General features: G+C 38.3%; 2 protein-coding genes across 5 annotated transcripts in view; one reads left to right on the top strand and one right to left on the bottom strand.

Annotated features, from left to right (window-relative positions):
• The window catches only part of XPA (XPA, DNA damage recognition and repair factor), a 556,316-nt gene that overhangs the window by 21,481 nt on the left and 509,504 nt on the right, over window positions 1–25,331 (top strand). The window contains exon 7 of one of the 2 annotated variants that reach the window (XM_049896812.1): window positions 348–575. The exons of the other annotated variant lie outside the window; for it this stretch is intronic. Coding sequence (XP_049752769.1) covers window positions 348–375 — 28 coding nt within the window. The 3' untranslated portion in view covers window positions 376–575. Of the gene's footprint in view, window positions 1–347; window positions 576–25,331 lie in introns of those variants that run through there. 2 annotated transcript variants of the gene reach the window in all.
• NCBP1 (nuclear cap binding protein subunit 1) overlaps window positions 1–25,331 on the bottom strand; it is a 46,435-nt gene that overhangs the window by 1,172 nt on the left and 19,932 nt on the right. For all 3 annotated transcript variants that reach the window (XM_049896804.1, XM_049896805.1, XM_049896806.1), the window contains 14 exons: window positions 25,073–25,170; window positions 24,277–24,340; window positions 22,513–22,623; window positions 21,819–21,883; window positions 16,885–16,947; window positions 16,575–16,649; window positions 14,024–14,127; window positions 10,501–10,623; window positions 9,198–9,300; window positions 8,139–8,232; window positions 7,282–7,385; window positions 5,303–5,417; window positions 1,592–1,720; window positions 570–683 (listed from right to left, as the gene is read on the bottom strand). In XM_049896804.1, coding sequence (XP_049752761.1) covers window positions 570–683; window positions 1,592–1,720; window positions 5,303–5,417; window positions 7,282–7,385; window positions 8,139–8,232; window positions 9,198–9,300; window positions 10,501–10,623; window positions 14,024–14,127; window positions 16,575–16,649; window positions 16,885–16,947; window positions 21,819–21,883; window positions 22,513–22,623; window positions 24,277–24,340; window positions 25,073–25,170 — 1,362 coding nt within the window. The remainder of the gene's footprint in view (window positions 1–569; window positions 684–1,591; window positions 1,721–5,302; window positions 5,418–7,281; window positions 7,386–8,138; window positions 8,233–9,197; window positions 9,301–10,500; window positions 10,624–14,023; window positions 14,128–16,574; window positions 16,650–16,884; window positions 16,948–21,818; window positions 21,884–22,512; window positions 22,624–24,276; window positions 24,341–25,072; window positions 25,171–25,331) is intronic.

Genomic DNA, 25,331 nt, shown 5'->3' with positions numbered 1-25,331 from the left:
CTCTTCTGTATGCTCCTATTTAGACTGGCGAGAATTCCTATTTAGAGCTTAAAGAATCAGTCTAACTCTTCTTTTTTAATGATTCTGCTTTAATCACTTTTCTGGAACAAATGAAGATTTTCTGGGGGTAGTGTTTGAAGATAAGAAAGAGTTAGTCCCACTCTCATAAATATTTTTAACTTATCTAGCAAAGGATACGACTTGTATTTTGTTTTTGCATAAAGACTTCAGGGAACTTACTGTGGTTCTGTAGGCAATGTTTACCATCTAAACATTAGATGTTAAGGATCTTTATAAATGCAATTACTATGCCCTTAACATACTTTTCTTTACATTTTATATTACAGATTCTCCAGCGTAGAAAATGGCAGTTAGGAATCTCAGTGGTATAGAACCAAATTAAGTCTAAACATTCTGATGAGCAACAGTAGGGACGGACAAAAGGGCATGAACTAAAAGGGACTACAGGTACACAGAGTCCTGACAAATTTGACAATGATGTTCTTAATGGAAAATCCTTGTGGCTGAAAAGAGCAGTGTTTATTATCTAATCAAAGGTTCCCACAAACCTGTAAGAAGATCTGCTGGAGCCTCTCTATACAGTTCTTATACCATGGTGTTAATACATTGGTCCCATCAGTTTCACATCGTACCAAGTGCTCAGTCAAGATCATGATAAAACGCTAGAAGGGGAAACGAAGAAGCATTAGAGGGAGAATTTCTCAGAAGCAATTATATTTATGACAAAGACCTCAAGGTATTGTTTGCTTCACCCTGTTTTTTTGTGATGTCTATTCCTAACTCCTAATTCATTAAATGTTGTCAATCTAGAAAGGCAGGTTGGTGATAATATGAGTTGGTATATACTTTCTGGCAATATATAGACACTAGTGTCTAAACTGGAAACCCTGGTGGCATAGTGGTTAAGTGCTATGGCTGCTAACCAAAAGGTCGGCAGTTCGAATCCACCAGGCACTCCTCGGAAACCCTATGGGACAATTCTACTCTGTCCTATAGGGTCACTATGAGTCGGAACTGACTTGATGGAAATGGGTTTTTTTTTTTTTTTTTTTTTTAATTTTATTGTGGTTTAAGGGGAAGTTTACAAATCAAGTCAGTCTCTCATACAAAAATTTATATATACCTTGCTAAGTACTCCTAGTTGCCTTTTTTTTTTTAAATGTCTAAATTATTTACCCTAATAATTATATTTCTTGCCATTTATTCCAAGTAAATAATAACAAATGTGAACAGGAATCTCTGCACAAAGATGTGCATCAGAAAGGAAAACAATCAGCTAAATGCTCAACAATGGGAACTAAACATGAGACAAACGCATCCAAAAAATATTTTTTTAAAGCATGGGGAAATGTTTATGCAAGAATGCCAAGTAACAACACAGAACTGCAATGTATACATGGTTACTGCTAAGGAGTGAACTTTTAGGTGACTTAAATTTCCTTTGTATTTTTTTTTATTTTAAAACTCTTCTATAAATGGACATGTATTACTTTTATTATTAAAAATAACATTTTTTAAACTAAAGAAAGATACTGTTTCCTTTTACATATAATGTCCCAGGCCAGGATACCTGAAATATGACAAGGAAGAGGTTCTTTTGTTCACTCTGAGCTGACTCCACTTTTTCCTGTAGCCTTTCTATTTGCTCCTCAAGAGCCCCATCTTTCCTGTCACTGCTTCTGTCATCATCATCACTTCGCTACAGGACACAAAGGAACAAAAGGAAAACATTATTGAGAAGTACAATGTATTAAATCCTATTAAAAATGGAAATTATTTTATGTCTGGTTAATACTATTTAGACTTTGTCAAAGATCTGTTGTGGTTCCAGATACACAGTCTTCTCACTCAGAAGTTTTATTTATCTCGGCCCAGAATATTGGAGTCCCTAGATGGTCCAAGTGGCTAAGTACTCGACTAATAGCTGAAACGATTGTTCTGAACCCACCCTGAGGTACCTCAGAAGACGGGCCTGGTGATCTGCTTCTGCAAGGGTTTTCAGCCTTGAAAACCCTATGGAACAGTTCTTCTCTGACACATGGGGTCGCTATGAGTCGGAATCGACTCGACAGCAACTAGCAACAACAACAGAGTATTTACCTAGGCCAGGGAAATCTAGTTGTACCTATCTTGGGTGACAGTGGTGGGAAAGTATGCCATAAAGCAGTAGTGAGCTACCTTTTTTGCAAGACAGGCCTTTTAGGAAGAAAAAGAGTGTCACATTTTTCCTCTATTCAAAATGAAAACAAGGAACAACAAAAAAAAATGAAAACAGCTTTGAGCCCCATGAAAAACTGTGTATTCTTTAAAAAAAAAAAAAAAAAGATTTTATTTGTCTTATCAAGAACGGAAACCCTGGTGGCATAGTGGTTAAGTGCTATGGCTGCTAACCAAAAGGTTGGTAGTTTGAATCTACCAGGCACTCCTTGGGAACTCTATGGGGCAGTTCTACTCTGTCCTATAGGGTCGCTACGAGTCGGAATCGACTCGACGGCAACGGGTTTGGTTTTTGGTTGTTAAGAACATAGGAAGTAAAACATACACCAATTCAACACTTTCTACATGTTCCACTTAGGGACACTGATTACATTCTCTTGAGTTGTGTAACCATTCTCACCCTCCTTTTCTGAGTTATTCCTTCTACATTAACATAAAGCCATTGCCCCCTGAAGTGCCTATCTAATCTTTAGAGTTGCTTGTCACTTTGATCCCATATAGATAGATCTTAAAAGAGCATAATGCTCAAAGCAAACGTTCTTTATTAATTAAGCTAAACTATTGTTTGGTTTTAAGAAGACCTTAGGGGATACTTCTGGTTTAAGATTTAAAGATTATCTCAGGCAACAGGTTCAAGGATTTATCCAGCCCCCATGGCTCCAGGAAGTCTGGAGTCTATGAAAAATTTAAATTCTGTTCTGTATTTCCCCCCTTTTAATCAGGATACTTCTATGATATCTTTGATCAGAATGTTCAGTAATGGTAGCAGGGCACCATCCAGTTCTTCTGGTCTCAAGGCAAAGGAGACAGTTGTTCACGGAGGCAATTAGCCATACATTTCATATCTTCACCCTATTTCTGACTCTCCTTCTTCCTCTGGAAAAACTATTCTTTTAACTCTGCCATTCTTTATTCAACAAAGTAAATGACCCAAGAAAAAACTGACAGTGCTTTTCATCACTATTTGACCATATGAGCAAAGGAGACAGTTGTTCACGGAGGCAATTAGCCATACATTTCATATCTTCACCCTATTTCTGACTCTCCTTCTTCCTCTGGAAAAACTATTCTTTTAACTCTGCCATTCTTTATTCAACAAAGTAAATGACCCAAGAAAAAACTGACAGTGCTTTTCATCACTATTTGACCATATGAGCAGTAACAATAGGGAGGCAGTTTGCGAAAAGAATGGGCCACATGGCAAACCCGGGTAGGCCCTCATGTCGCTCATGAACCACTTGCTGCTCTTCCTCATCACAATTCAGAAATGGCTATGAATGGCCGGTAACAATTCAGGACACTCTGCTGGCAGTTATGAGCTCACTATACTTCTGCAAAGCTTTACAGCTCCCTCCCCGCCAGCCCTGAGGAGTGCACAGCATTAGCTTAGGCTTAAAAAAAAGGAGTGGGGGGACAGAAAAAACAAGATATATATTAATCTTCACAAATGAGAAAGGGAAATCTCTTCATTTTATAGATAAAAGGACTAGGATGAGACAGGTCAGACGACGTTCCCTGCGTCACACAGCCAGAAACGGGCAGAGCCAGAACGCAGGCATGTTGTATAGCAAGGTCCTTTTGGTAAGAACAGGGGCATCACTGAACCTAGAAAGCCTAGCAATCCCTCCAGGCAATACTCTACTGCTAAGACCCCATCTCTGCTAGACTACTCCAGTCCATAAGAGAAGTTATAAAAAACCTCACCCGTCCCCACCATTTTCATAGAACTTGCTTTTATATTTAGCATGGCACCTGTTATGGGGTCCACCTTATGTTCTAGGCAACTCGGTACATGTTTGTCTTCTCCCAGCACCATACTGGGGTATGACTGAGAGCAGCACTGAGCAAGACAGCTTTCTGTGATGATGGAAATGCTATATACATCTGTATTGTCCATTATAGCAGCTACTAGCCACATGTGGCTATTGAGCCCCTGAAATGTGACTCGTGACTTGTATTTAATTTTAATTAAATTTAGTCACACGTGGCTAGTGACTTCTGTACTGGACTTGGTACTTAGGGAATAGTATGGCATGAGGTAAAGTCTTTGGGATTTGACAGACCTGGGTCAGATCCTAGGTCTGTCATTTACTAGCTATGTAACCTTTAACAAGTTACGTAGTTAACTGCTCTGAGTCTCAGTTTATACATCTATAAAACGGGAATACTATTTACCTCGCAGTGTTTTAGGTTTATGAGTGTGTATGTTTACATACTTAAATATACACTACATACATACACACACATTTAAGTGTATGTCTGTACTGAGCCCGGCACTTGAACTTGGTACGGTTCATCAAAATCATTAAACTTGTTTACTGTGTAAATTAACACTGGAAAATACTGTCACAAAGAATACTGGTACCATTATGCTAAATCACACTATACAGTCAGCTCGCTGCTTCCTCAAAAAAATGGCTAAAATACTAAACCTCTCATTCATATAGAGTCCTGGTGGCATAGTGGTTAAGAGCTATGGCTGCTAACCAAAAGGTTGGCAGTTCGAATCCACCAACTGCTCCTTGGAAACCCTGTGGGCAGTTCTACTCTATCCTACAGGGCCGTTATGAGTCGGAATTGACTTGAAGGCAATGGGTTTAGTCTGGTTTTCTCATTAATATAAGAAATATTTTGTAAACCTGGAAAGACTGCCCCACAATGCTTCACAGTACTTAGGAAGTAGTAAGTATTTACATTCTCTCCCACTTCCCCTCTTGTACCAGAAACTCTTAGAGAAATACAAGTGTCCTCTTTCCTTCTTCTACCCTGTTAGTAGGGCAAACATGAAGCTGAGCTAGAGGGTGTGAACTATGGAGAAATTGTTTCCACCTTCCTTAACAGGTTCACCATGCAGAATAACAGCACACAGCAACGGACCACCTATCGATCCTCTTCCACTTCTACACACAGCTCTGCATAATTCAAAAACCAAAAACCAAACCCATCGTGCCGTGTGTCAAACTGACTAGGGCTCAGGAAAAACAAATCACCATCAAGGTAACAGACGCTGACTATTCTCAAGAGTTTCTGGTATACCTTCTTTAAAAGTGAAAACAAGGCTTACCCGTTTGTGTTGCCTTGCAAGTTTTTCTTTAGCTTCTTCTAGCTCTTTCTGGATCTTCAGAACATGTTTGCTCATCTTACGAATTGTGGAGTGCAAGATTTCCCAAACAAACAATCTTAAAGGAATATGGCAATTGGTTACTGTATGTTAAAGTTTGCTATGCTTACAGATAATAAATCCTCTGAACTTTTATAACCTACTCATTCTTAAGTTCTAAAATAGCCTTCCACCCTTTGGGCAAAATTAGTATATTTTTACAGCTATACTTATGATTTGCTTTGTTAATTGTGCAAGCAACTCTCCCTACCCATTAGAGTCATGTGAGCTCTTTGAGGGCATTACTGTGTCCTTTTAGTTTCTGTCATTGTTTGTATCTGCTACTATATATACACTGACGGTCCATGTACATATTTACAGAAATAGCAAACACTAACATTAGGAATAAAAATACATTTTCTCTCTTTTAAATTTAAACACTAACTGTCTGAATTTTCCCAAAATAGCAACCACTAACCTGAGGCTCATTTCACTTGCTTTATACAATTTAACTAGCACACACTCAGCCAATTCTCTTGGATCATCTAAGAAAGGCATTAGCTGATAGCTATCAACTGACGTGCATTAAGAATGAAATAAATATTTATGTCACCTATCTTATTAGCCAAACTGCTCAAGTACCAGGATCACCTTGTATGTGCTTTGTTTGCTGCATGAATGTTTTATTTTTTTAAAGTAGTTTCTTAGTTACTTTTATATCGACGAGCTAAGTCTCCTAACTCCAGGATGCGTATAACACTTCCTTCTAAAAATTTTGACACCAATGAGATAATTTTAAACAAAAAATAAGACAAAATGTTTAAAAATCTCAAAGTTTAGCATGCTAGCAGACAGAATAAAAGAGTTGAGCACTTTAACTCTGGACAGAGTGGTCAGGGAAGGCTTTACAAAGTTGGAGATACGTGAGCTAGGTGTTAAAGAATGGACAGATATTGAGCAATGTTTCTATTTAAGAATACCTGGGTTTGAATCCAAGTTCTGTGACTTAGTTGTGACTCTTAACAAGCTAATTAAGCACTCAGGTATTTTCCTATTCTATAAAATGAGAACAATAATGGAACCTACCCTACAGGGTTACTGTAAGGATTAAATGAGTTGAAAATGTAAATCCCTCAGAATAATGACTAACACACACTTTGGTGGTCAGTATTCTGAGAGCTGGCAAAGATGTGAGAATATCTTTGTGTTGCTTTCATTTGTGAATGCCAACATGGCTGGACACACCGTTTCACCCTAAGGAGACCTTTCAGAGCAGCGTCCTCTGGCAGTACTAAATACAGTGGAGAAGTTAGAAGCTGTGACAGTTTTTTGTCTTTCCAAGTAACTTGCTTTTGCGTTTCCTGTTTGGTGTCTACTCCTGCTGTCCCAATTCTGATGGATTATAAAGCTTGTGGACCCAACTTCACCAGTTAGAACCAACTTGGTGAAAAATCTCTTCCCTTTAGGTCTAAATACATCTTCTGCACTAAATCTAGGATTTTTACAACTGAGGGGAGGCCCACCAAGCTTTTGTCGGTTGCTCCATGATGTGTGCTTAACTTATTACAACTTTAGTCTCTCTCTTAGCTCTTGGTGTGCATTTCGGGTTCCCACTGGAGCTAGAGCCCTTATGTGAATTTCTGCTTGGTCTGGCTCAGGCTCTGACACACAGCCTGGCTCCTGCTGGACTCTTCCCTCGACAGTCTGGGCCCTTTATCAGCATTTCTACCTGACTGGGTGGGTGGGTCCTGATTCAAATTATGTGTGTGTCCCTGAGAGACAATGCAACTTGACTGGCTGTGTATATTTCCATCATACAGGAATCTTTACCAATCCTACCAGATTGGACCATTAGTATGCTAATACAAACCTGGAGTGGACTAGAATTTGAAGCTCTTGTATTAAGAGATTACACATAAACTAATACTTAGAATCCGTATTACCTAGTAAAGTCACGGGATAGTTCTGAAGAGAAGATCCAATTTGCTACTGCAGCACAGTCAACAATCTGTGTACGAATCATCTTATCTACTAGTACAGCAATCATCTACAACAACAGAAGAGTTACTAGGGTAAGTCATGCTTATTAGGTCAAAATACTACTACTGCTGCAAAAGTAAAATATAAGGACTATAAAAGTCATTTTCAGTGGCTATGGGATCAATTTGACTACTAGGGCTGAAGATTTATTCTTCCCTATGCTTGGCTTTGGTAATGTAAGAGATACTACAGTACCCATAAAGACTGACTGAAAAAAAATCTCTAAATGGCAACACTTAACTGTTTTTTATTTTAGATAATACCTATACAAAAAAATATATAATTTCCACCGAGTCCCAAAAGTTAAAAATACAAGAATGTTTTATCATAAAATACTCTTAAATATCTTCTGAAATTTATTTCAATGCCTCTTTATAATATGAGGAGCCCTGGTGGTGCAGTGGTTAAGAGCTTGGCTGCTAACCAAAAGGTCAGCAGTTGGAATCCATGAGCCACTCCCTGGAAACCCTATGGGGCAGGTCTACTCTGCACTATAGGGTTGCTATAAGTTGGAATCGACTCCGTGGCAATGGGTTTTTTAATAATATGAAAACCATATATTCAGGTTTGAGAAATCTGAAGCTTGTTTGTATAAAGTGGTTAGACTAGGTAGCCATTTCCTACCCAACTAGTAGAATCTTACAAGTAGTAAGTAGTCTACCTAAACATTTAAAATGTGTTGAGGTGTTATAGTCCAAAGTCCAATCACAGTGCTTGCTCTTTAACTGGCTTATTTTATTAGTCATACAATAATTTTTACCTGTGGATGGTTCCGCCAGACCTCAAACATAACTCTTAGGACATGTAACTTCCCCTCATCACTTTCAGCTAGGGTTTTGAAGACTTCATGAAACCTGTTGGCAATAGGGAAAAAAAAAATCACATACACACTAATTCAATGAACATTTTAATGTTTTCAAAGCCTCTTTAAATAGAAATGAAAAATAAAATATAACCATTAAGGATGTAGGAGGCATGATTAGGAATTCACAGTTTTTGTGGAACTTGTCATTAAGGCTTAAGAGATTTACATTGTAGGGAGCCCTGGTGGCACAGTGGTTAAGCCCTTGACTGTTAACAAAAGGTCGGCAGTTCAAACCTACCAGCTGCTCCATGGGAAAAAGATGTGGCAGTTTGCTTCCTTAAAGATTACAGCTCTGGAAATTCTATGGGATACTTCTACTCTGTCCTATAGGGTCTCTGTGAGTTGGAATCAACTCGACAGCAGTGGGTATTGTTAGCCAAGGACTATCTAACAGATAAGGGCTCAAGAACCATCCCCAAACACAGGTGATGTATTCTGACTCTACGTTCTGTGGAACCCTGCAAGTAGTATGCAGCACTGGGAGATGACAGGGAGAGTTTCTCTGTTTGGCTGGGAGAATACAAGTATTCATCTTTTGAAGTCTGTCTGACAAGTTAGGAAGCTCTGTCTTTAGATGCCAACCTTTAGGTGGCTCCCCAAAACGTAGTCCTACTCTCATTTCTTACTTCCCTTGAGGAAGATGGTTAGACAGGGCGAGAACTTCCGACTACATATATGAGTATCCTAAGTACCTAGGTTTTTCACTAGTTTCTCTAAATGTCTATGTGAAAAAAATGCACAGTCTGTGTATATATGCAAACACATACAGTCTGATAAAAGCCATGGGCTAGGGATTTTAGTTACTACAAACCAAAACTCAGTGTATCAAATCACATGACAATAGTATACCATTAAGATCATATTCAACAATTTTAGTAAAAGTTACTATACCACTGGTTTTCGGCAAGCAAAGTCCCAAACCCTCAAGAAAGGCTGTGCTCCTGTCGCACTTACTTCGCAAGAGCACTGAAGGAGTGGCTGAATGATTTGGCTGCCAAGTGTAGCAGAGTCTGTACAAAGACTTCGATTTTCAGTGGGTTAAAACTGAATCCTTCATCTGAAAATTAATCCACAGTAAGACAGAAAAATATAAGTACAGCAATTCCTTGGTGCCTCATCTGCTACACTAAATAGCCTGTTCACATCAAAACACTAAGTCGACATTTGGGTAACTTCTGCAAGTACTCACAGACAATGAAAGACGATCACTGATTTCAAATACTCAAAATCTAAAACTAAGAATAATTGTAATTTTTTACTTCTTTGTGATTCTTTTCCTAATTCTTCTATGTGATTCATTTATGTTTAAAACACCAGAAAAATTTCCTTGTTTATATTCTGTCTATATGGTGGATAAATAATAATTAATATAAATACTGTAAATCGTCAACACATAAGACTATGCCCTGAGATTTCAGAATACCCGTGACCTTTAATACTAATCATGTTTTGATTTGAGCTTTCTAAACATATTTTCTCTAATATCATAATTCTAGTTTCTTAGAGAAATCCGAACAAATTCCTAGTAATAAACACCCAAAGACCATTATTGTTTTATTTTGATTCGAAGAGTTATTTTTTAAGCACACATCCTTATACACACAAAAAAATTCTTTTTTTTCTGAAGTGGTTACCCAGTTGTCCTAGTAGACTTTTCATCTGTTGCACTGATTTGTCTCTTCTTTGTGCCAGTACTACACTGCTTTAGTCACTGTAGTTTTCTAGCATGCTTTAATATGGGATAAGGCAAGTACCCCCTCATCACTTTTTTTCCCACCCATTTATCGATTCAGATAAACTTAATTGTTTTGTCAATCTGCCCACGTTCCCCAGAAAAAAAACAACTAGGATTTTGGGTTGAATTACATTGTATGTACTCAGTAAATGTTAAATATTAGTAAGATAGCTTAATTTGGAGAAAACATACAACTTTTTATAATAAAATACACCAAGTCTTCCCATTTAGGAGCCTCTTTATAGTGAAAACAGGGAATGTTTAAAAACTGTTGAACGATAGTGGTATATTTTTCTGCATATTTAGGATGCAGTTATATTTTTAATGTAAGCTACTTTACAGGGGTGTCTGGATCTCGTTTTACATAAGGGAGGAAATACCTGGATTAGCTGAATAGACCAAACAAATATATTGCTTTATGAACACCCAGTGGGATTTAAGCAGAAGTCATGTTGCCAATTATGTTTATGCTTTCACTTGGCCTATACACAGTTCCACTCAAGACGTATCTAATTCTCTTACCGTCGTCATCATCCTGGTTAGGATTTGGTACATCTTTCAGAATGCTGAAGATTTCATCATTGGTTGCCTTACTTTTAAAGGCAACAGATAAACAGAGGGCAACAGAATGTCCAGGAAGAGAATCTAAATACAGAAGGCGGGGGGGGGGGGCGGGGGGGAGGAGCAAGGAAGATCAGGTTTAAAAATTATTTCGACAAACAGTGAAATAACTAAGAAACAAACAAAAACAAAACCCACTGCCATCAAGTTGAATCCAACTCATGGCGACTTCGTGTGTTACAGAACTGCTCCTTCTTGTTGTTCTTAGGTGCCGTCAAGTCTGTTCGAACTCATAGTGACCCTATGTACAACAGAACAAAACACTGCCTGGTCCTGTGCCATCCTCATAATCATTGTTATGTTTGAGCCCATGGTTGCAGCCACTGTGTCAATCCATCTCACTGAGGGTCTTCTTCTTTTTTGCTGACCCTCTACAAAGCATGACGTCCTTCTCCAGGGACTGGTCCCTCCTGCTAACATGTCTAAAGTATGTGAAACAAAATCTCGCCATCCTCACTTCTAAGGAACACTCTGGCTGTACTTCTTTGTTCATTTTTCTGGCAGTCTATGGTATACTTAATATTCTCTGCCAACACCATAATTCGAATGCATCAGTTCTTCTTTGGTCTTCCTTATTCATTGTCCAGCTTTTGCATGGATATGAGGTGACTGAAAATTTCATGGCTTAGGTCAGGTGCACTTTAGTCCTCCAAGTAACATCTTTGCTTTTTAACAGTTGAAAGAGGTTTCTTGCAGCAAACTTGCCCAATGCAATACATTGTCTGATTTCTTGACTTCTGCTTCCATGGGTGTTGATTGTGGATCCCAGTAAAATGATATCCTTAGAGACCATCTCAAGAATAGATTTGACACACTCAACAGTAATGACCTAAGACCAGACGAGTTGTGAGATGACATCAAGGACATCATACATGAAGAAAGCAAAAGATGATTAAAAAGACAGGAGAGAAAGAGAAGACCAAAGTGGATGTCAGAAGGGACTCTGAAACTTGCTCTTGAATGCAGAGCAACTAAAGCAAATGGAAGAAATGATGAAGTAAAAGAGCTGAACAGAAGATTTCAAAGGGTGGCTCGAGAAGACAAAGTAAAGTATTATAATGTAATGTGCAAAACCTGAAGTTAGAAAACCAAAACAGAAGAACACGCTCAGCATTTTTCAAGCTGAAAGAACTGAGGAAAAAATTCAAGCCTCAAGTTGCAGTATTGAAGGATTCTATGGGCAAAATACTGAATGACACAGCAAACATCAAAAAAAGATGGAAGGAATTCAGAGTCACTGTACCAAAACAGTTGGTTGATATTTAACCATTCCAAGAGGTGGCAGATGATTAAGAAGTGATGGTACTGAAGGAAGAAGTCCAGGCTGCACTGAAGGCACTGGCAAAAAACAAGGCTCCAGGAACTGAGAGAATACCAACTGAGATGTTTGAACAAACACATACAGTGCTGGAAGTGCTCACTCATCTATGCTAAGAAATCTGAGCAACAGTTACCTGGCGAACCGACTAGAAGAGACTCGTATTTGTGCCAGTCCCAAAGAAAGGTGATCCAACAGAATGCGGAAACACGCCAAGTAAATTTTTGCTGAAGATAACTCAAAAATACTTGTAGCAGTACATCAACGAGAAGCTGCCAGAAATTCAAATAGGATTCTGAAGAGGATGTGGAACAAGGGGTATCATTGCTGGTATCAGATGGATTAGAACTACTCCTTACCAGCCCTCAGATACCCTGGGCTTTTGTAAACTCAAAAGCTAAGAATCACTGTATGTTGCTTTTATTTTTTGCCAAGGCCCCTTTCCTCATCTTCCTTGAGATGGCGGAAACTAAGTTTGAGTTTGAACAATGTGAAGGGCACCAACTTAAGAGACTTTTTCTTTTCTCTTTTGCTGAGTCTATATAGATGCTCATGTGATGTGACGCCACGTATTTACTATTAATGTCTATTGTATAAGATTTACGCTGGTCTATAATGTAAGGCAGTACCAGGACAATAGGAAATCCACTTTTCACTGAGTCTACATTTTAGCTGTGGTGTCAAAATATTCACATAAATTGCCAGAGAGCAATACAACATTGGCTTGCTAAAGGCTAAAATATATTTACAGGAGCGGTGCTTGGGCTGGACACTAAAGAGAAGGTAGAAATTAGAGTTAGAAAGGACACTCCAGACTGGAGTTACGGCACAGAGGTAAAGCCAAGAAAAAGGTGTATGCAAAAAGTAGCAAAGGAGGAGGGCCTGCCTGGAGTTGAGGTTCATTTAGGAAAAAAAAAAAAAAAAAAAAACAAAATAGGAACAACTGTTAGGAGGGCCTTGAAAGTCAGGCTGAGTTGTTCCTATGGGAAAAAGGAAAGATCAATCAACAATATCCTGAGCTCTCTGATATCAAAGGCTGTTCCTCACAATTCTGTGAACCACTATGGCAAAATTCAAGGCTCGGCACTTGTAAGTGCTCCATCAAGCTTTGCTCTTTCAGGAACGCACAGTGGTAATAAGCATGGGCTTCTCAGTTGGTGAGTATGGAGCTCAACCTGGGCTCTACTGCTCAGGAGCAATCTCACTCTGGCTTTCCTTCTCTGAAGTCATTTTCTCATTGTAAACTTGGCATAATCATACCTATTTTTCTGAGCTGTTTTAAGGGTTAAGCCACATAATAACATAGGTTATATGCTCAGCACTGCGACCAAGACAGTTTATTTTAAGGAAGACAGATGTAGTCAGAGAAATAGGTGGAGAACTAGGATAAAATCTGAGAAGACAGTAGCGAGGACAAAATTTGAAGATGTAAAGAACTGTTACACAACATCAAATGGAAGGCTTGTGGGGGAGCTGCATTCGGTGCCACCTGAAAAGACCAACTTGAAAAAACTCCACACCTAACTCTCTACGGTGACCATCAGTGTACAACACACCTTACCTCATGGAGTATAAATATTGTGCTAAGTAGAAAACAGCTTATGAAGTTACTGTCCCTCTGACTTATAGTGCAACCTCAGAGATGATGGGCCAAAAAGTAAGAAAAACCCTATTTAAGAATTTCCTTCTAGAGGCAGGCCGTCTGTGCAAATAGTCCACGTGCACCTGTGCTCCCACACCATGCCAGACCTGATGTTGGAGGAGAAACAGTTCAAGTTATCTCCATCACCATAACAAACACCTGTTTTCATTTTTTTAAGTTCATCTTGCTATATTTAGCAGCATATTTAAAATAATGTCATGGATATAACATCGGAAACAACTGAATACAAGCCAGTAATAATTAATTAGATCACAATAAAATATTCAAAATGATTATAGGGCAAACAAATCAAAAGCCACCAGTGTAGGCCACCTATTAAGTAGAGAAAATATAAACCCCAGGAAAAGAAAGTTCAATTTCTCCACCTTAAGTAAATTACTCCAGAGTAGACTTGCATTGGTACTTTTTAAAGACAGAGGGTTTTATTTCATTTTATTACTTACTGCTACTTTCATCTCCATACTTGTAAATGCAGGTTGGGTTTGCAGGACATAGAGCTGAGAAGGTAGGAGGAACGATATCTAATATACGCTGATGGTAAGACAACCTACAATACAAATAACAACCTCAAAAAGTATCTTTCATCAGTTCCATTCTTCAGTAACACTCTGTTTATCTGGATAGGTAAAATCTCCAGCACCCAGAACTCAGCCAACAAGCAAGAAGTGAAAGGGAAAAAAAAGTCCTATAACCTTTGTCGAAGCCAGCACACAAAAGCTTAGGCTTACGTCAAAACTTACTGGCTTGCACTGAGATGTGAGCCAGTGGGCCTACCAGCCTGGTGGCCAAGGATGTGGGGTGCTGATGGTGGGCACTTGGGACCATGTAGCATGGTGGACTAGCAAGCCTGGTGGCCTAGAACGTGTGGCAGTATGAGTGGAGTAGAATGGAATGCAGGAGATTGTCTGCATGGCTGGGAGACTGGTGACATCGTACTAAATAATAATGAGGGTAACGGGGGCAGTTTCATTCTGGCTGAGAAGGTATTTACAATCACTGCAAAGGGAAGGCTAGAAAGAATGAGATGTTGGGTTAGAAATGGAGGAATTGGGGTGAACTCACAGTTTTATATATATATGTATTAAAAAACCCAGTGCCGTCAAGTCAATTCCGAATACGGGTGGATATAAAAATAGTTATAGATATATATGTGGGTATAGGTGTGTTGTGTGTATACAGGCAGTCCTAGGACTACGAATGAGTTGTTCCTAAGTCTGTACGTAAGTTGGAACAGTTAGGTATGGTTCATATCTAATGTCAGTTAGTCATATGTTTGTTTTAGTATAAAGTATATAGTGTATCTTCCTACGCATAAAAAAATTAAAGAAACACTTCCAGGTACACTAAAACATCTTTAACACAATAATAAAGTAATAGCAATAATGTTTTGATATGCATCGCAAAGTAGTACCCATTTGTTATTACAAACCATTGTACTTATTTTGAATTTTTAATGTAAAAGGCTTTATGGGGGTCGGGTCATAACTATGGGTTGTATGTAAGTCAGAGTTCGTAATCCAGACTGCCAGTACATGCATATATTCCCTAGCTCAGTCAACCAAATGGGCCTAGAATCATCAATAACACCCCAATAACAACAAGCACATCTAGCGCCCAGATCTCGGTTTCTAAGTATCATGCTCTACTACTGCGATCTGGGCTCCTTGAAGAAATAGATGATGCCAGGGCAGGGGCAAGGAAACACAAGATGAACCTAGAACGTCTGTACCAGAAAATGAGGAAATACTTATGAATGGTGGGGGATGTTAAAGAAAAAAAAAAAAAAAAAGACACAGGTGCCAGCTTACAGGGTCTCTCACTGGACAAATCAGGGACAAGTGGGCATCAAAATAATTACGGTAATGAATATGGTATACAAATAAAGGAATAAATAAATGAGGGAAAAGGAAAGTCTTTCTCACAGTAGAATGTCAACTAGTAAATACAGAAGGATGGAAAAAGAAAATCCCCACTTGGCAATATCACAGTAATGGCTGATAAATGTGGGGGTTGTGGAAGCTAAAGCTAGTGGGTGAAGGTGTGATGAGGAAAAGGATACTAGTGTAACCTCAGAACACTTCCACAAAATACTAATCAATTACAAAGGGAAAAATGGGGAATTTAAGATGGAGAAACCCGGCAATGACATGACCAGGCGATTACGGTTAACATCACCATTGTGGGATTCACGTGCCTTGTGATACAATGCATTGAGAAGGGCACCAACAACGCAGGACCTGAGTCTGGTCATAAGAAAGTATCGGTGCCATTCAAGAAAGTAAGGCCTATACTCTTTAAAACTGATAAGGACATGAAAGACAGAGAAAGAAAAGCAACTGTTTGAGACTGAAGGCATCTGAAGAGAATGACAATTAACTACTACACATATTTCTAGGTAGGATTTTGGACCAGAAAGGAAAAAGAGACACTGTGGGGGCAGTTCGCAAAATATTAGCATCATCTACAGACTGTACGGTAGTATTGTGCCAAAGCTGATTCTCTGATTGAAGAGCCTTATGTTGGTTATATAGGACAGTGTCCTTGTTGTGGAGAAATATAGAATGGAATGTTACAGGATGATGGGATACTATGTCTGCATCTCGTTCTCCAAAGGTTCAGAAAAAGACCAATGTAATGGGCATGACAGAAAGGGGAAAAGGAGTGTTAGAGCAAACACAGTAAAATCTCAACAAGGGAATCTAGGTAAACAGGATATAGAGTTCTTTGTACCATTCTGTCAGCTTTTCTGTAAATTTGACATTATTTCAAAGAATAGTATTTAAAAAAAAACTTATTGGCATGATTCACATAGAATCCAGATGGCCATGGTTGCCTAATTTTTTCAGCCTAAACTTAGTTAAAAACTAAAATGGAAGAGAAGCAAATACTTGGGTTTTAAAAATCACATTCTGGACACATATCACAAACACACAGAACAGAAACAATCCCCTACAATTACGAGACATAAACTAAGGAGCAAGGGAAAGAACTTACCTCATACATTTTTCCAGTACTTCTCTTACAAACTTTGGTTTGGGACTTTCAGGATCTTGAGTAAGACAATCTGACCTAATGAGGAAATGTAATTTTATGAATTCCTACACACAGTCTGCACTTACATCCATCTTGTACTTAACTACAGTTTCCTTCTACCTTAATTATTTCATTTATACATAGTAAATATCAGAGAAATTATCTCAGACAGTGAGGAAGACTGCTTCTATGTTATGGTTTTAAATATTAACAGTTAGTTATGGCAGACTCCAGAGAAAAGAAGAATAAAACAAAATACAACACCACTTACCAATCTTCCCAGCTCCAACGGAACTGAAAGTTACTTAGATGATGGGAGAACCAATTAATAAACCTATGTGAAAAAGTGGTGGGGGGAAGCAGAAGACAAATGGTTGGAATTTACAACAGGAACTTAAATAATCCTTCAAACAGATAAAAAACCCTATTTTATATGAAAAGCACCCCCCCATATATATGTAACTTCCCCTGCCACCCTCACCTGTGCACATCCTGTTAACTCATCTTTTTCTTTAAAAAAAAAAAAAAAGTCCTCTATCTCACTCCTTCTAACAGTGCTATCATTTCTAAGCAAATAACAGAAACCATCTGAATGCCTGTTTTGTGCCAGCCAGGTGCCTTATATATGTTTATGTAATTTAATTCTCAACTTTCAAGGATAGTATTATTTCCCCCATAATAATAGACAATGAAACTGAGGGAGGGAGGGAGGAAGGGAGAGAAGAAAGAAACTGCAGATAAAACATAAATGGCAGAGTCATAGTATAAAAACCCAAACTGTTACTGTCAATTCGACTCACGGCGACCCTACAGGATACAGCAGAACTGTCCCATAAGGCTTCCAAGGCTGTACATCTTTATGGAAACAGACTGCCATGTCTTTCTCACAGGGTGGCTGGTGGGTTTGAACTGCTGACCTTTCAGTTGCAGCCAGGCGCTTTAACCACTGCACCACCAGGGCTCCCTCAGAGCCAAAGTATAGGCTCTCATAATTACACCATGCCCTTTTACCACAAACAACAAAATATACCATCAAAGCCACTTCTTACCCTAAAAACACATCTGATCTCTCTAGATGGGGAACATTTTGTACACTGTATAATGCTGTGAACTTTGTAAGCGCCCAATAAGCATTTGCTGAATAAAGGGCATGACAGGAATGTCCAAAACTAGTTGTTTTATTAATTAGAGTGGGAAAAAAACCACGGAAGACACTTTCCTAATGTAAGAAGTACAGTCAGAATGTTCCTTAGAAGCAAGGACGGCAAGACTACGTCTCACATACTTTGGACATGTTATCAGGAGGGATCAGTCCCTAGAGAAGAACATCATGCTTCGTAAAGTAGAGGGTCAGCGAGAAAGAGGAAGACCCTCAATGAGATGGACTGACAATGGCTGCAACAATGCGCTCAAGCACTAAAATGATTGTGAGGATGGCCCAGGAACAGGTAGTGTTTTGTTCTGTTGTACGTGGCGTCGCTATGAGTCGGAACTGACTAGACTGCACGTAACAACAACATGTATTTTTAAATGAAATCAATCGAAACTACTCAAAACACTAAGTCAAGGACACAGGAGAGCCCTTACTGGTAATTTTCAGATATGGAATTTGAACAATGAACATGGAAGGTCATGGAAATTGAAGAAATGTTCAGTATCTGTCCTGATCCAATTTGGGAAACTGACAGAGGTAAGAAAGAACACCAGGTAGTAAAGGTGGCTACATGGACCTCTCCCAAAAGGTGAGGTCAATTAGGCATCCAATTACCACAGCTATAAAAAGCCAATGTGTTCTTTTGGTATAAACTGAGAGTCTTAAAGCTGTAGGCTTGAAAAGACTTTTTTTAAAACTGTGCTTTAAGTGAAAGTTTACAAACCAAGTCAGTATCTCATACAAAAATTTATATATACCTTGCTATGTACTCCTAGCTGCTCTCCCCCAATAAGACAGCACACTTCTCTCCACCCTGTTGTATTCCCTGTGTCCATTCAGCCAGCTTCTGTCCTGCTCTGCCTTCTCATCTCCCCTCCAGACAGGAGCTGTCCACATAGTCTCATGTGCCTACCTGAGCCAAGAAGCTCGCTCCTCACCAATATCATTTTCTTATAGTCCAGTCCAATCCCTATCTGAAGAGTTGGTTTTGGGCATGGTTCCTGTCTTGGGCTAACAGAATGTCTGGGGACCATGACCTCCAGGGTCCTTCTAGTCTCAGTCAGATTATTAAGTCTGGTCTTCTTACGAGAATTTGAGGTCTGCATCCCACTGTTCTCCTGCTCCATCAGGGATTCTTTGCTGTGTTCCCTCTCAGGGCAGTCATCGGTTGTAGCCAGACACAAGTTCTCCTGGTCTCAGGCTGATGTAGTCTCTGATTTATCTGGCCCTTTCTGTCTCTTGGGCTCATAATTAACCTTGTGTCTTTGGTGTTCTTCATTCTCCTTTGCTCCAAGTGGGCTGAGACCAATTGATGCATCTTAGATGGCAGCTTGCTAGCACTTAAGAACCCAGATGCCACTCACCAAAGTGGGATGCAGAATGTTTTCTTAATATATTTTGTTATGGCAATTGACCTAGATGTCTCCTGAAACCATGGTCCCCAGACCCCCGCCCCTGCCACGCTGGCCTTCGAAGCATTCCGTTGTATTCAGGAAACTTCTTTGCTTTTAGTTTAGTCCAGTTGTGCAGACCTCTCCAGTATTGTGTGCTGTCTTTCCCTTCAGCTAAAATAGTTCTTGTCTACTAATTAGTGAATACCCCCTCCCCTCTCCCTCCCCACCCTCATAACCATCAAAGAATATTTTCTTCTGTTTAAACTATTTCTTGAGTTCTTGTAACAGTGGTCTCATACAATATTTGTCCTTTTGCAACTAATTTCACTCAGCATAATGCCTTCCAGATTCCTCCATGTTATGAGGTGTTTCACTGATTCGTCATTGTTCTTTATCAATGCGTAGTATTCCATTGTGTGACTACACCATAATTTATTTATCCATTCATCTATTGATGGGCACCTTGGTTGCTTCCATCTTTTTGCTATTGTAAACAGTGCTGCAACGAACATGGGTGTGCATACATGTGTTCGTGTAAAGGCTCTTATTTCTCTAGGATATACACCAAGGATTGAGGTTGCTAGGGATCGTAGTTCTATTTCTAGCTTTTTAAGGAAGCACCAAATCGATTTCCAAAGTGGCTGTACCATTTTACATTCCCACCAGCAGTGTATGAGCATTCCAGTCTCTCCACAACCTCTCTAACATTTATTGTTTTGTGTTTCTGGATTAATGCCAACCTTGTTGGAGAAGGTATTTCACTGGAGTTTTGATTTGCATTTCTCTAATGGCTAATGATCGTGAGCATTTCCTCATGTATGTGTTAGCTGCCTGAAAGTCTTCTTTGATAAAGTGCCTGTTCATATCCTCTGCCCATTTTTCAACTGGGTTATTTGTCTTTTTGTTGTTGAGTTTTTGCAGTATCATGTAGATTTGAGAGATCAGACAGTGATTGGAAATGTCATACCTAAAAGCTTTTTCCCAGTCTGTAGGTAATCTTTTTACTCTTTTGGTGAAGTCTTTGGATGAGCATAGGTATTTGATTTTTAGGAGCTCCCAGTTATCTGGTTTCTCTTCTGGTGTTTGTGCATTGTTAGTAATGTTTTGTATACTGTTTATGCCATGTGTTAGGGCTTTCAGCATTGTCCCTATTTTTTCTTCCATGATCTTTATCGTTTTAGATTTTATATTTAGGTCTTTGATCCATTCTGAGTTAGTTTTTGTACATGGTGTGAGGTATGGATCATTTCATTTTTTTGTAGATGGATATGTTATGCTAGCACCATTTGTTAAAGAGGCTGTCTTTTGCCCATTTAACAGACTTTGGGCCTTTGTCAAATATCAGCTGCTCATATGTGGATGGATTTACATCTGGATTCTCAATTCCGTTCCATTGGTCTATACATCTACTGTTATACCAGTACCAGGCTGTTTTGACTACTGTGGCGGTATAATAGGTTCTAAAATCAGGTAGTGGGAGGCCTCCCACTTTGTTCTTCTTTCTCAGTAACACTTTACTTATCCAGGGCCTCTTTCCCTTCCATATGAAGCTAGTGATTTGTTTCTCCATTTCATTAAAAAATGTCAGAATTTGGATTGGAACTGTATCTATAGATTGCTTTTGGTAGAACAGGCATGTTTACAATGTTGAGTCTTCCTATCCAGGAGAAAGGTATGTTTTCCACTCATGTAGGTCTTTTCTGGTTTCTTGCAGTAGTGTCTTATAGTTTTCTTTGTGTAGGTCTTTTATGTCTCTGGTTAGATTTATTCCTAAGTATTTTATCTTCTTGGGGGCTATTGTAAATGGTATTGATTTGCTGATTTCCTCTTCAACGCTCCCTTTGTTGGTATAGAGGAATCCAACTGATTTTCCTGTGTTTATTTTATATCCTGACACTGTGCTGAACTCATTGTTTCAGTAGTTTTCTTGAGGATTCTTTAGGTTTTCTGTGTATAAGATCATGTCATTTGCAAACAGAGATACTTTTACTTCTTCCTTACCAATGTGGATGCCCTTTATTTATCTAGCCTAATTGCTCTGGCTAGGACCTCCAGAACAATGTTGAATAAGAGTGGTGATAAAGAGCATTTTTGTCTGGTTCTTGTTCTCAAGGGGAATGCTTTCAGACTCTCTTCATTTAGGATGATGTTGGCTGTTAGCTTTGTGTAAATGCCTTTTATTTTACTGAAGAATTTTACTTCTATTCCTATTTTGCTTAGAGTTTTTATCATGAACGGGTGTTGGACTTTGAAAAGACTTTAATGTAGAAGTTATTCATTATAAAATCAGGTACTATCTACAAACAAAAATGCACAAATTTATATAAAATATACTGTATTTAAAATCTCCTCATACACAACCTATTTTCAAAAATACAACATACCCAAGTACAGAGAAAAAAAGAAAACTACATCAAAGCACCAAACACCTACACAGTGAATGAAATTAAAGAAAATTCCAGTATGGACATAATTTCATATTGAAAATCAACTAGAAAAATGTTTACGTTTGTTATAATGGATTATTTTGGAGAGGCAAGTAAGAAAAAAATCAACTTGGAAATTCTTAAAAAGACAAATGTCTCACTGATCAAACTGTTTTATATGGCAAAGGGAGTAGAAGTAATACTCAGTATGGAAATGAAGCAGTCACTGTACCTATCTACGCATGTTGTATTCATTGTGTCCAAACGCATGTATAACATTTCAGTTGCCTGTGCAAGCTGTGAATTTGAAGTTAAGGAAAACTATTCTCCACATTCCCCTAAAATAAGCCGTGACAGAAAAAAACAATAATGTTTCCCAGAAGTCTTTATAATGAGTAATAATGCTAAGCATCTTTTTATGTAATTGATTTTTTCCCACAGCTTTGAGGAATCATTGATGTACAATAAATTTGACCTGTATATACCAGTGAAATTAAAATAATGAATATTTGCATTATCCCCAAAAGTTCCCCCATGTTCCTGGGACACCCATTTATTTTTTAAATTAGCAATAGAATACTAGTTTTATAAGGGGTTATTTGGTCTTTTCCTCCTATTAAATGATTCTCTAACCTCCTAGAGATCTAAGAAAGAAGACTATGTTAGTTTAGAGAATTTAGATTTTTTTTCTTCTTTTAAAAATTGAAAACACCAAGCTTTCTTCATAGTATTTTCTTGAAGTTCTTGACTGAAATAGTGAAATATTTACAGACACATACATTTACAGACATACACATGTTAATACATATTATTTCAAAAGGTGTTTTTGCATCTAAAAAATTTAAACCTAGAAGCAGAAATGTTTAAATTAATCTTTTAAAGCCAACAGGCAAAGAGAATAAGTTTAAAAACAAAGGAAAGGATACAACTTGGGGCAGAGAGCCAGGTTGAAGTTTGCACAGTTCAATAAGAAGTGTTGTATACATCACATCAATGTGAGGGGGTGCTGGAAGCTGAAACAGCTCTGCAAAGATCACCTAGAAAAGAATCATGAGTCAGAACTCTATTCAACAGCTCTCTATGCACTCCCACTGTTAGAAGTCCTCAACATGCTAAATCTAAGCTCTAACTTCCTTGCATTCAAAACTTCATTTTTAATCTTTAAAATTATGCTCTTTCAAACACAAAAGTCTATGATTAAACAGTGTAATGAAATTTTCTTTTTTCTATAACTCAACAGCATGCAAGATCAATGCTCATTTCACCCATACTCATAGAGAACTGTGCAGTTAAATTTCAACTTTGGAAGTTATCAAAGTTGATTCAGGGATGTACAGTTTACCGAGGGACTCAACAGACCCATTACAGTTTCATTCCTGTGAGCAGTAAGAACCCCTGCTAGACTCTGAGGATGGAAAACAGAAGACTGGCAACTCATTCCACACTGCTACACGTTAACTTTAAAACCCAAAAAAACAGCTGCCTAGAAATTGTTTTGGTAGTTCAAAACTTGCCATGTCTCTTGCTCAGAAACTTCTGCTTTCCACCCTCCCTAAATAACGCGTGGACCACCTACCTAGAATTCTAAAGCCCTGGTCTGCATTCCTTCTTCTCACCCAACACTCCTACACTTCAATCTGATGAATTTCTACATATTTTGCAGATTAAAAAATGACTTGCATTTTGCAATTAAATTGACATGTCAATAAGTCAAACTCATAGCCTAAGCATATTCTCAAGCTTCGTAAAGATAGGACAGATGCAGTACTTTTTAAAAAGAATTTTTAAAAAGCATGCAAATGCAATATGAATAAAAAGTCAATCCTAAAGCAACACGTAACTACGTCCTCACTTTCATGAATACTTTAACAAGGTTAACAGTTCGACAAATTATATCCTTGTGATTGTCAAGTGAAAAACCTGTTTTTTGAGACATAAATCTCTATAAGGTGTTCAACTATACCATTAATATCATTCTGTTGTATGGTTAATATGAGGTCAAAAACATTTCTAGTCTTCCTACTCGCAAACTGCTTGCCTCTTTTGATTTCTAAGAATAAAAGATTCATACTTATCCTTACCTGTGATACAGGGACTAACATACTTAGGAGTATACTAATAATCATACGTCAGACAAGCAAAGTTAAAAATAGGCTATCTGCCTATAAAGTACACAATTTTTAAAAGGTATTTAAGCCACTTACACATTTGTCACGTGGACAATGTGCTGAGAGAGCTAGAGGTAACTTACATTATTCATGATCACCATCCACGAATGAAGACATACCATATATATAATAAGTAACCAAAAAAACCAAACCCATCTGTTGAGTCAATTCCGACTCATAGTGACCTTATAGGACAGAGTAGAACTGTCCCATAGGGTTTCCAAGGAGGACCTGGTGGATTTGAACGGCTGACCTGTTGATTAGCAGCCTTAGCTCTTAACCACTACACCACCAGGGTACAGGCAACTCAAAATTCCATTTTGGCTACTGGTCTCAACCTCCTCTTTTCTCTTTACTAACATGGCTAACAGAGCACTGAAACTGACAGCAATTTCCTCGCTCCTCTGTTAATTTTCAGTGCCTGACAAGTAGCAAGAAAAAAATAAACCAAGAGTAGATTGCACTTTAAAACCAACAGATAGATTCTGAAACTTAGAAAAATGCTCTATGTGGAACGCATACCTCAACTATGTGGTAGTTCAAGGGGATCTTGTTCTTCCCTGGATAGCTCACTAGTTGTGCGGCACTACAAAAAGTGTAATTTAGGTTTAACAAGTACAGAAAAATACATGAAAAATCAGTTTCAAAAGCAGTATTTACATATAAAGAAATCTCTTCCGAAATATTCTATATTTCAGTTACTTCATTTAACTATGGCACAAATTATTTTGTGTTCTACAAGGAAAAGCTTTTTTCATGCAACTAAAACTCCTTGAAAGATCAAAGGAGTCGAAGTAATAACGCTGAAGAAATGTATTCAGATCTACTAACTTTACATAAAGTTTTAATAGGATGGACCACTCCCCAAAAACGATATTCCCTTCCACTATAAAATATAAACCGAAACTTTCCCAGGTCTTAGGAAATGTTATAAAAAAAAATTTTTTTCCCCAAAGCTTCAGTGTATAAATGCTAGAAAGTAGAGCAACATCATTCATACTCATTTTTTTCCTATAACACTGAAACCAAAGCAGCTTGCCATTCAAGTTCTTTTCTCCCATAAGCATATGGCAAATATCCACACACAAAAGCCTGCATCCTATGCACATTATTGTAAAGCACCCAGAAAAGTACTATTTGAAGGTGAAGAGACCCAAGAAAGTAAAGCAAATGTCTTTAGAGATTGGTCATAACAAGTAGGGAGTCAGAAAGAGAGGAAGAATTTCTTATAGTCTTCACACACATCATTTTGCTCTGACAAAATCATCAAAACTGCCACTTTTTCTCTCCTCTGATAGTACCATGAAAATAATCTTACCACGTCTTCCTTTCCTTCCAGTGGGACTTAATGATGCAGTGAAGATTCTCTTCTATTACAAATCTTTCCACGGAATGACTCCCTGGCATAACAGGACCCTGGGAGAAAACCAAAGTGTACACACTTACAGACCTAGAAAAAATACTTTGTTTCATTGATTCGACAAGTATTTGAGAACCTATTATGTTCCATCAACAGCATCACTATATTGGGCGCTAGGGATAAAAGTTCTGAAGAGTTAAGGTTCTGTGTTTCAGCA

This window comes from Elephas maximus, chromosome 9, assembly GCF_024166365.1.
Source record: "Elephas maximus indicus isolate mEleMax1 chromosome 9, mEleMax1 primary haplotype, whole genome shotgun sequence".
NCBI classification, from domain to species: domain Eukaryota; kingdom Metazoa; phylum Chordata; class Mammalia; order Proboscidea; family Elephantidae; genus Elephas; species Elephas maximus.
This window is presented reverse-complemented; position numbering and strand designations above follow the sequence as displayed.